This window comes from Saccostrea cucullata, unplaced genomic scaffold (genome assembly GCF_032062105.1).
Source record: "Saccostrea cucullata isolate Sc308-1 unplaced genomic scaffold, CSIRO_AGI_Scuc_v1 ctg3795, whole genome shotgun sequence".
Classification (NCBI taxonomy): Eukaryota; Metazoa; Mollusca; class Bivalvia; order Ostreida; family Ostreidae; genus Saccostrea; species Saccostrea cuccullata.
The window spans coordinates 68,979-80,445 of record NW_026939933.1 but is presented as its reverse complement, the minus strand read 5'-3'; the positions used below and the strand labels follow the sequence as shown (position 1 = coordinate 80,445).

The 11,467-nt window shown below is 32.5% G+C and overlaps 1 protein-coding gene across 1 annotated transcript; it reads right to left on the bottom strand.

Moving 5' to 3' along the window:
• Positions 1–4,190: 4,190 nt before the first annotated feature.
• LOC134254310 (fibroleukin-like) lies at positions 4,191–9,758 on the bottom strand. Its single transcript, XM_062736835.1, has 5 exons — positions 9,470–9,758; positions 9,217–9,362; positions 8,959–9,055; positions 8,490–8,654; positions 4,191–4,450 (listed from the first exon to the last, which is right to left on the bottom strand). The coding sequence occupies exons 1-5, from the start codon at positions 9,756–9,758 to the stop codon at positions 4,191–4,193; spliced, it is 957 nt and encodes a 318-aa protein (XP_062592819.1).
• Positions 9,759–11,467: the final 1,709 nt, after the last annotated feature.

Below are 11,467 nucleotides of genomic sequence, written 5' to 3'. Positions count from 1 at the left end.
AAGGTATATTGCTGCATAAGTAAGGGAAGTTGACGATAGAAAAGTTAAAGTCATCACGTTTATCATATAGCTTGGTTGTTAGATTACCATTTGTGTCTTTTTTCAAGTAAAATATCCAAGTATGAAGCAGAAGTGTTGGACTCTGTTGTATCTTTTATCTCAAGCTCACCAGGATATATCGTGTCGACGTAGGAATGGAAATTATCATTATTAATTGACAATACGTCGTCGATATATCTAAATGTCGAGTTGAAGGCCAGAGCAAGTGTTTTTTTCTTTTCACGCAAAAGATTGTGCATAAATTCTGCTTCATATGAATATAAAAAAAAGTCTGCTAATAACGGAACGCAATTTGTACCCATGGGAATTCCAATAGATTGTTGGAATACCTGGTCTCCAAAAACCACATAGATATTGTCAATCAGAAACTCAAACATCTTCTTGATGTCAACTTCAGAGTACTTATGTGTACAATCAGAATCTGTTTTAACAAAATAATTTTTCAAATGACCAATGACGAGGTAAGTAAATTTACGAGTTCAATTTTTGTTGAAGAAGCAGCTGTCAATGATATCAAAAAGCCTGGATTTTAATTTGTCGTGCGGAATTGTTGTGTATAAAGTTGAAAAGTCGTAAGTTTTTATGCTGTTCATTTTTGTAAAGTCTTGTGATTTCAAATTGTCCAAAAGTTCTTTAGAATTTTTAAGTATCCACATCTGATTTACACCACTTCTTGAATATATAGTTGTACAGTACTCTTGAAGTTTTTCCTTCACTACAGTCAATATTTTAGTGAGAAGTAACGAAAGAGGCTTGGTTGAACATTTAATGGAACCTGCTATGTATCTTTGTTTGTAAGGATTCTAATGAAGTTTCGGAATCCAATATATATAAGGTAGTTCAAATTCATTTTGGCTCTGTGGAATATTAAAAGTATTCAAAACTGACAGGTGATTTTGAAGAATTTCTTCCTTAGAAAGAGTAGTATATGTATAAGTAGGATTACCACTCGTGGAATTAAATCCAAGTTCTTCTAAAATGCAATTTATATAATGAGCCTTACAAACGAAGACAATGTTGTTACCTGCTTTGTCGGCAGGAACCAGTACGTACTGATCGTGTAATCTATCTAATTCTTTTTTCACTTCTGGTTTATTGAACACAGAAGGATGGATGGTTTTCATTTTGCCCCTAATCTCTTAATACGTGACTTTAACATGGATCTGATACATTTAATCCAATCTGACAAGGTGTCAATGTCTTCTTTTTCATATCTGGAACATCGCCTCGCGTAATCTTCAATAGAATCCATAATATTTATGAAATTCCGACGCCAGTTGAAGGATCAGGGTCCCCTATATTTAGGACCTTTTGAAATAAGTGATCTGAGGACCTCATTATTATCTATATCACATCACCTGTAGTAACATGTCCAGCAGGAGTATAGTTATAGTGTGAGGAAGAACATGAACACGAAAGGGGATTACTTTTCAGATAGTCGATATCCAGGCCATGTAAAGTATTTTTGTAATTGAAAAGTTTGGAAGCAATGGTCGAAGTATATTTGTAGGAAATACAAGGCGTAGTCTTTAACTTGAAATATGGTGGAATATAAGACTGGACCCTTTTGTGATTAAGAATATTACTAATATTTACCGCGTCAATTCCTTTATTGGCATATTGAAGTTTAAGGAAAAGACGGATTGTTTTAGCTGCATTTTCTTCCGTGAAACGTGCGGGTTTAAAAAGCCTATGATGTGCAATATCCATAATCACAGAACCGAGCCTATATTCAGGTGTCGAGGAATCTAAATTTGGATGTTCCTTGGTCTTTTCAAGAAAACTATTTAAAAGTTTCAAAGGGACAGAGTAAAGTTTGGTTCGAATATGATGTAGACCTAACTGTTGGTTTACATAAGGTAGTAATGAATCAAAAGAGACGTCGTGTATTGCAGGTTTATTGTACGAACGATGTCCATGACTACGCTTACGTCTCTGAGTATTGTTAAAAAGTCCCATCACATTTACATTATTACACTGCGGGCTTGTTAGATTTCCTACACTATCAACATTGTCATTACATCCATAGGGAAAGGCTGTCCCTAGTTTCCTAATCCAAACTTCTTCACGTTGTCTACGGAAAGGTGTACTCAAAGATGGACTATTTGTGTGGTGATAAATTTTTTCCAGAATTCTAACTTTCATTGATAAAATAGAATGATCAGGTGAATTAAAATGTTTATATAAAAGCTGCTGACCACCATGATTTATTTGAAATCGATGACCTGATATTCTTTTGTTAAGCGATCCCTTGGTTTCACCGACATAAAAAGTCCACACAGATTACATTCTATTCCATAGACAACATTAGAAGATTTGCAGTTCAGATTTTCCCAAGTTTTGGTAAAGAAGCTCTGTCCAGTAAGATTACTGGTGAAAGAAGTGTCAGTTATCAAAATGTCACAGGTTTTACAGTTTCGTACAGAACATTTTGAAACCGAAGACATTGGATCGCAAAAGGAATCATCCAATATATTTGTAATAGAAACTTTACACTCTTTCAATTTGGTATATGATGTATTGGAATCTTATGTCAACTTTATCTGCCTGTAATTGAACTTGTGTAAACAGTACATTAACATGATAGTGCTTATTTACATCAGAGCGGGGGTATTACTGGTGAGCATTGGCTTACAAATTTCTTGTTTCTTTTTATATTTTTATCCTATTATTTGGACATCAGACTTTGACCACCTTTTGAAAAAAACTTTGGTGATAACTTTTGAATGGTTGATTTCGTGACTTTTATATTTCACCTGTGTATTCTTTCTAAAATTATTTTGGGTATCTTTGATATTGACTCCTTGACCTTGTCCAGTTTGACCTACTTTTGAAAATCTCTAACTTTGGTCATTATTACTGAACTGTTGCTGCTTATGTTGTTTTTATTTCAGAAGGTAGACTCATATTGAGGAACGTTTCATTTGTTACAAAAACTACCTTATATTGGCCTTGGTGTTTGACCTGCAAACGAAAACATTTATCATAAGCCTCATTGTTTCACAAACTTTTCTTGAATTTTGATCATAAGCTCCTTAAACTTTTCACATTGATTTAATAACAAATTTCAAGTTGTAGTCTATCAAATATTTGGATATACTAGTATATAAACCATCGTATACACATTGCATAAGGGAAAAAAATTTGTCACACATATTGAATCATTTTTTAAAGATGTGGTCTCATAATTTCAAAAGTTTTAGCAAACATATTGATTAATGTTAGTTTGCTTTTTATTTACAAAAGCAGTTGCAAATATAAGATTACATCTTTCGAAAAATAATGAATCGTTGCTCATTTTTTTTTCTAACTCCTTGTCTTGTTTTGCAAATTTGATTTTTTTCTAACTTACTTAAATTATCTCTAGCCTAAATAATGAATTTAAATGATCTCAAAATTTGTTTCAAGATTTGTTACGTCAAAATAAAACGCGTATTACAAATGTAATATTTTAATCCCCGATCTGTGTCAGAGTGTTTTGAAAAAAAAAAAAAAAAAAAAAAAAAAAAAAAACACAATAAAAAATTACAGTTGATTTAAAAAAGAAAATTATATCTTAACATCTTTATTACAATGAAACTTGTTTTATCCGAGGTGTAGTATTGTAGCGTGTAGAGATCATTGAGATAAGTATAAATGACAAATGAAATTAAATGGCTGAAATCACAGTAAAGAGTATTGCATGTGTCGGATTAAACAGGTTCCAAGGTAATAGGTTTAACAATAAAGTAATCTTCATCCTAATTCTCCGTCCAGTCATTACCATTTATCAGTGTTTGTAAATAAGAACGAAATATTTCTATTTTCAAATTTATTACAACACATATAAAGTACATCTTTTACTGAATACATCCAGTATCACTTTTCATAGCCGTTCAACCACCTTCTTTTACCGTTGTTACTTGATGTTAAATATTAAAAAAAACCTCAGCAATAAAAATTAATTTAAAATCGTCTCTTGGGGGTTTCTGTAATCCATGGTTGATCGTTCGTCTGTTAAAAAAAAATAAATTTATACTTCACAGATTAATGTATGATAACATATTTTTTCTATTAAAAAAAACAACTTTTATTACTGAAAATTTCAGACTGATACAAAAAAATGGATATTAAGATGAAATGATGTTTACCTAGTGACGTCTGACCATCATGGTGGTCCCCTTCACTGATGTCCCGTACTGTATTGTGGGATACCATGGTCTGTACCAAGTCTCCGGGGACCATTGACCGTTAAGGAAGGCTCGGTGACATCTGTTAAACCACCAGCCTCCTCTACGGTTACTGTCAGCAGCACAGTTATCTCCAGCTCTGTCGTTATCCCTGTCCGGGGTACTGAAGAACATCCCAGACAGATCTCCCCCAGAACTAGGGGTGTCCAACATACTGTCTCCTGTAGAATTAAGAAAGAAAAATAGGCATGGACACTTGTTTAAATAGATCAGTAGAGTTTTATCCACTATACTCGTCGTGTCCTATGTCTGGGTGGTGAAGAACATCCCAGACAGATCGTGGTAAAATAAACCTGTATTTAACATACTTTCCCCTGTTAAATCAAACAAAAAGAATCACAAAGTTAATTGATTCATATATTTTTTAATCTAATTGTCAATAATAATACTGAGGTACTTCCAGGAAGGAAATGGAAATAACGAACAGTATTCAATCTCAACGTCCATTAAACAAATATACAGAATAAGAGCAGATCAAACACGGACCTACAAGATAGATGGCTTCAGGTGCTGGAAAAGGAGATAATATTTATTTAGTTCTGTCATTGAATCCCCGATGTCTTAATACTGACACCTGAAGATTTAGAAAAAACAATATACGAGGGCTGTTCAATAAATAATGTCCTGAACTATATGACATACATTACAGATATCGTATGATATTAAACTTGACTTTCCTTCATTTTTGAATCTTTCGTGAATTTATAACAGTTTGTGTGACCACTTTTCATCACATAGTTTCATCATGAGAAGCTGAGAAACAAGGGCTTTTCGAGACACTGCATTATAAATGAATGGTTAACAATCAGTGAATTAGGGTGAAAATCAAGGCTTGATTTAGGCTGCCGTAAAACTTGTTAAAAATCTCAAAGAAATATTAACTGAAATATGTGACGTTTACAGCAACCAGTGCCTGTTTTATAGCCAAAATAGCAGGTGGATTTCAATGACAAAAAATTATATAATGGGCATCAAAAATGGGTACCCTCCTTGCCAACAAAAATTTTAACAACTTATGTACTGTTCGCCAGATTTCAAAAAATAATACTTTACGGTGTATGATTGACTTTAAGACGCATAGCAAATTTGATAAACATCACATCGGGGGTAATTTACGCTGTTTTTAAGAAACGTTTGGCGGTAAAGAAGCTTGATACTCAAAGGTCACCCTATATTTTAAAAAAATATTGAAAATGACAGCGTGTACGAAATTCTTAAAAATTATTTTAAAATATCAGTAATTGTAGTTATCCACGTTTGTTTTATTTTCAAACAGATATTGGAACATGAATCTATTGATTAAAACTCTAATAAGAGAGTTTATCATAAGATATACTTGATAAAAACGGCGATTTTCTGAAAAGTACACAGGTTTGCAAGAGAACAGAGACAGTATAACATATAATTTTCTTAAACATTATTGGTAATATTATTCAAAATCGTAATCGGAGAGACAGTTCAATTTCTGGAGGATTCTAGAAAGCACTTTTTCGGTCAAAAAATCAAAAGGTTTATAAGAGGAAGGGCCCAGAATCAGAAATCCATTACATTGAATATCTCCAAGAAAGCGTCCAAACCCGCATGCTCTGAAGAATAAAGTGGTTTTCGGGATAAACAGAAAGTTAATGTTTTTACACATTAAAAATTTAATATTTAATGACAAATCAATATAGTTCTCGTTCGTTGAACGAAAACTCCCGAGAGTAGTAGACGTCACAAAAGCATGGTTGACGTCACAAAACTGATGACAATGTGTTGAACAAAGGATTTTATAGTAACTCTATGTTAACAATGAAAGTGAATTTGAGAGCTGTGTCGAAGAATGGAGGCGTACAAGGCGAGGGCAATCCCCCGCTCTGAAAAAAGACATTTCTCAATTCAAAGAGTGGAATTTTTTTTCAAAATTTTATGGTTTATATCATCTTTTACATATCAAATTCTATATTTCATTGTTTTAATAATTCATGAATAATTTATTTTTACTCATGTTTTTAAGACATTTGAAAAAAAAAAGAAAAAGCTGCATGTATGATTCGAACTCTCTCCATAGCGCAGATTTGTTCCAAGACCAAACGCATTAACCATTACGCTACGAAGTATATATACACTAGTGACGTCTTTCAGTGTGATTCAAATGGACTGGTTTGTTGAAGCGAACTTTTTTCAGAAAAGTTCGATTTTCATATAGAATGGGTTCAGATTCCATTTTTTGGACAAATGAAATGGATTTTACATTTACATTTCCATCATTTAAGCGTTCACGAAGAATGGAGACTTGACCCATTCATGTTCAAAATTCGTTTTTTATAGCTCTATTAAACCCATTTTCCACTAAATATGCTTAACTGTCAACTTTGAAATAAAGATTATCAAATGATAAGTCGTTCAGTAAAATAAAATAATAAAATATTTTAAGATGACATTACTGAGAACACGATATTAGAAAAATATAACCTTTTTGTGAATTTTGAAAATTGAGAAACATTTTGTCTCAGAGCGGGGGATTGTACACGCCTTATACGCCCTCTTTCTTTGAACGTTTATGTTTATTTCAAAGACTTTGCTTGTTTCGGTATAATAAACAATTCATTGCATGAATGTTCGGGAAACATGAAGACTTATTCAGCCAAGAAATATCATATTCCCCTCGGGCGAAGCCCTCGGGGAATATGACTTTCTTGGCTGAATAAGTCTTCATATTTCCCTCACTATCATGCAATAAATGTATATTAAACATCACATTAAACTTAATACTGAAGTACGTTTGAGATACACAGTTTAACTAGAAAGACAGATTAAAATAATACAAAACAAAAAACGGCACGATTCACATAACATCCTTTGTAGTATGATTGATTGATTGATTGTATACTGTTTAACTTTCCTCTCCAGAATATTTCACTGATATGGAGACCTTACCATTGCCGGTGAGGGGCTGCAAATTTAGGCCTATGCTCGGCACTGAGGGCCATTGAGCAGGGAGGGATCTTTATCGTGCCACACCTGCTGTGACACGGGGCCTCGGTTTATATGGTCTCATCCGAAGGACCTTCCCATTTAATCGCCTTTTACGACAAGCAGGGGGTACTGAGGACCTATTCTAACCCGGTTCCCCACGGGGTCTTTATAGTGTGAAAATAAACAGCAGACGTGTTACACTTTTTAAGCATGGTATTTTTTTTTTTTGGGGGGGGTGTAAAGGTCATTGAAAATTTAATGAAAACATCACAAAATGAAATTTTAATATTTGTCCTAGACAGTGCATTTAAGCAGGTATAACATGCAATACTAAGTAAATCATTAATTACGAGATAATATATGGAGTATCTGTGAATGTTATAAGATGGTAGATTTCCTATTAAATAAATATAAATGTGAAACGCGTTGATGTCTTTTGAATTTGGCTTTTTAAGCTTCTTTTATTTGAATATTTATCCAATCAAAATATTTTTATCATCAATTTTTTGCAAACCTTTAGACATTTTAGAATAATGACGCACTGTAAACTTTCTATTCCGTAGTAGTAAAAAATATGAATCATTGAAAATCAAACTAACATGCTCTTTAAACGTTTTCCGTATTTGTTAAAATGTGAATTACCAAAAATCAGGCAACCCAAACTGAATAAAATCGTTAAAAAAATGTTATTATTGAATTTGTGCGTTAAAAAAAAATATTTTTCCTTGTACATAAAATGTATAATTAGAAATTTTATGTATTTGACAATAACAAATCAAGTATTGCTGAATATGACAATTGTACATACAAATGTTATTCTTAAATATTAAACATGTTTAATTAGCGTGGAATCAAAAAAGTATACTTAATATGAGAAGAAAAAATCACATTTTTCTTTTTCTCAAGAACTTTATAATCTTAATAATGTTATTATTGGATTAATTTGTTTAAAAAAATAACATAATTTTTCATGTACATAAAATGTATAAGTAGAAATTTTATCTACGTGACAATAACAAATTCAATATCTGCTGAATATATGAATCGTATCTACAAATGAAACTCTGAAATATTAAACATGTTTATTTAGAGTGGAATAAAAAACGTATACGGAATATAAGAGAAAAAACACATCTTTCTTTTTTTTCAAGAACTTTATAATCTTTTAATACAGAAGAGAATACTTTTGATAATCAACGTTATTTGAACCCAATTTTAAGAACTTAACATAAATACACAGACCTAAGGTTCCCGTTGCAGGTCCTGCAAGGAAGAGTTGATATTTTCCTGCTTCGTCGGAGACAGAGAATCGATCGTACATTTCATACAGCGTTGTACCATTCTGGAGAGTGATGGACACATACAGGAATGAGTTTTCTTTCGTTAATTGATGGATTACGTCATTTCCTGTATTAAGATATATTTGAAAACATCTGAAAAGTTCATCGAATACAATTAATTCTTTTTAAATCTTTGTGAATCTACCGTAATGACAAATCAAATTATTTTCCATAGCTGTAGACAATATTGCAAAATTTTGTCTCATTAGAATATGCCGCTAAATAATATTCTTCTTTTCTATTTTTTTTTATTATTTGAAATATCAATAAAACACGATATCTGAACATCAAAGAACACACATCACCTTGTCTTAACTTTATATTTTGTTTAATCTTAAAACTTTTAAGGACTAAAAGCGATTTACACTTACCAATCCAGACATCCTGTTCTGGAGAACCAAATCCATTCTTATAATCCCTCCAGTTCCTGTCAAAGATTACGGATCCGTCTACGCGTTTCTGAATTGCCTTCAAGATTAGCATACATTTCATTTCAATTTATTGCTTCGAACATTTGTAGGATCCATTTTTTTTATATATAAACTACAATAAAATCCTACAATCATTAAAACCACCAAAACAAGGTGTGTTATATTCAGTATTTCTAATTATAAAATAAAAAAACCTACCGTCCAGCCACCGTCCATTGTGGTCATATCGCAGTACACACTTATTGGTACTGATAATGTACTGTAGGGGTATATATCATACACCCCTGTGATGGTTTGTCCATTTTCTCGGAGATCCTTACAATCTTTGGGCATGCTAGAAAAATCTAAAAAAAAAAATACAAGAAACTTGATAAAAAAAATCGTGACCCCTCGAGAAGGAACTAAAAAACCAAACAAGCTAAAATAATAAAATAAAAAAAAAAATACATACCGTTATCCGAGTAGTATCTCCAACCGGCCTCATCAGACAACCCAGATGTCAGACTTTCCTTGTGGATACGGCATTTCTTTGTTTGAGAGTTAAAGCCAAAGACGCTGCACTCCTTTTGACAGATTGTGGCGCACTCGATCAAGGAATGAGCATTGTGTTCCCCGACAAGGTCAAAGTTTGACTTCTTATCATTAAATTCGAGTTTCCTTGTATATTTCTTAGAAATACAGGTAGCTTTAGATAAAGCCAAGAAGCCGACCATTAAAGTGATAACCCACTGATTGCTCATTTTTTTTTTTGTTGGGAAAAAAAAAAACTGCTGCGTTCTTGTTAATCTGTGAAATTCTGCTGAATGGTCTTTCAACAGCCAGATATATATATCGTACCATAATCAATGTCTGAAAAGTGATTGGCTAACTGTTACGAATTCTATATATTTCATTATTGTTTAAGTATCGATTTTATGGAAGTTCATATGAATAGTCCTGAATTTTCATAAACCTTTATTTTGAAATTGCAATTTAATATTTAACAATGAAAGGTTTCTGTTTTTAATTTAGTTAGTGCCTCTTATGTTATGATATTGTACAGTGTTTTTATTAGATATCAACTCAAACTGAATAAAATTAGAAATCAGGAATTTTGTAAAATTCAAAGTAAAAATTATCTGACTCTAAGACATTATTAAGAATTTATTGATTTATTTCAACTTTGATACATAAGCCTCTAAATGTTAATTTAACACAATATATCATCATTGGTTCACGTACTTTTGAATCTTAGAGAGACGTACATTTGTTAAATACAATTATAAGAACACTCTAAAGGAATGCTTTTAAGCGTGTTAAAACTTTTTTTAAAAAATGAATAGTACATACGATAGATGTTCAAAATAAAGAATCGTAATACGTTGTTAAAATGACATAGGAGTCGAGACCGGAGTAAGGTGGCCTTAACCATTAGAAAGACAGTGGTAAATTGGATTTACCTTTATTTGTTGATCCCCCCACATACACACACTTTCTATTAACCCCTCCCCCTAACATTCAATTTGCTTCCGACGCCCTTGAATGAGACCCAATTTGGGGATTTTTTTTAAGGAAACGGATAAATTCTATTCAAAGCTAATTCACTCTGAATTAGCCGCTTTAATCGAAGGAAGTGCATATATAAATGCTTTACCTAAATCTCAGTACTTATTCCTAGTGATTATCGTTCTTGTGAAATATTTTACTTCATTATTCTCCCTTGTAATAAAAACCCCTGAGGTCGCTTTGGTTGCAACTTCCTTTTTCAATATTCCAGCATCATCTTGGGTCAGTAAAAATTTTCCAGCCTGTTATTGTTTTATTTTAATTTGAAACACCCAACCACCTCACCCATTTAGAATAGATACTACTTTTCTGTTTTTTTTTAAATGCTTTCAGACAAAGACTTATGTACAGTGAATATCACGCTCATCGTGACAGGATTTACGAGATGAAACAAAGACCTTAGGGAACAGCAATTGCCAGGGGGATTGAACCACAAGTATCTCTATGGACTCACGGCATTCTGGACTTTCAAGACATTTAATGTGAAAGTGATGTGAGGAACAGCCATTTATAAGGAAGTGATTCGTTCCAAGAGCAAGTCATGCACCATTTCCAGGAGCCAATAACTTTCCTCTAACCGCAAACATTAAACAATAATGTGGATTTATAGAATCTAGTACGGCTGTCCGTTTCTTTCCAGCTGAGATGTGCGTAAACGAGCGGCACTAAGTAACTATCCTTATATGCAGTCATGTAAGTCATGAAAGTTGAAAAGTAAAGTTTAGATTTAGATATACATAAATAAGTGCTTAAATATAAAGAAATATAAATATCTGCACCACCCAGGGTCAAGGCTTTTACCACTTTCTGATATAGTGTTTGTGAACTTTAACCTTTGACCTATGAACTTGATTTTGAATATTTAATATGTAATATTTGCTTTGTTGTGTTGCCAGGGACACCA

Bases quoted from the DNA above. Each gene is read 5' to 3' on its own strand.
- LOC134254310 (XM_062736835.1), bottom strand. From the start codon at position 9,758: ATGAGCAATCAGTGGGTTATCACTTTAATGGTCGGCTTCTTGGCTTTA. The intron at 9,363-9,469 runs GTATGTATTTTT...TTTTTTTTTTAG, and splicing joins GAGATACTACTCGGATAACG to ATTTTTCTAGCATGCCCAAA. The intron at 4,451-8,489 runs GTCTGTGTATTT...TTAATTCTACAG, and splicing joins ACCTGCAACGGGAACCTTAG to GAGACAGTATGTTGGACACC.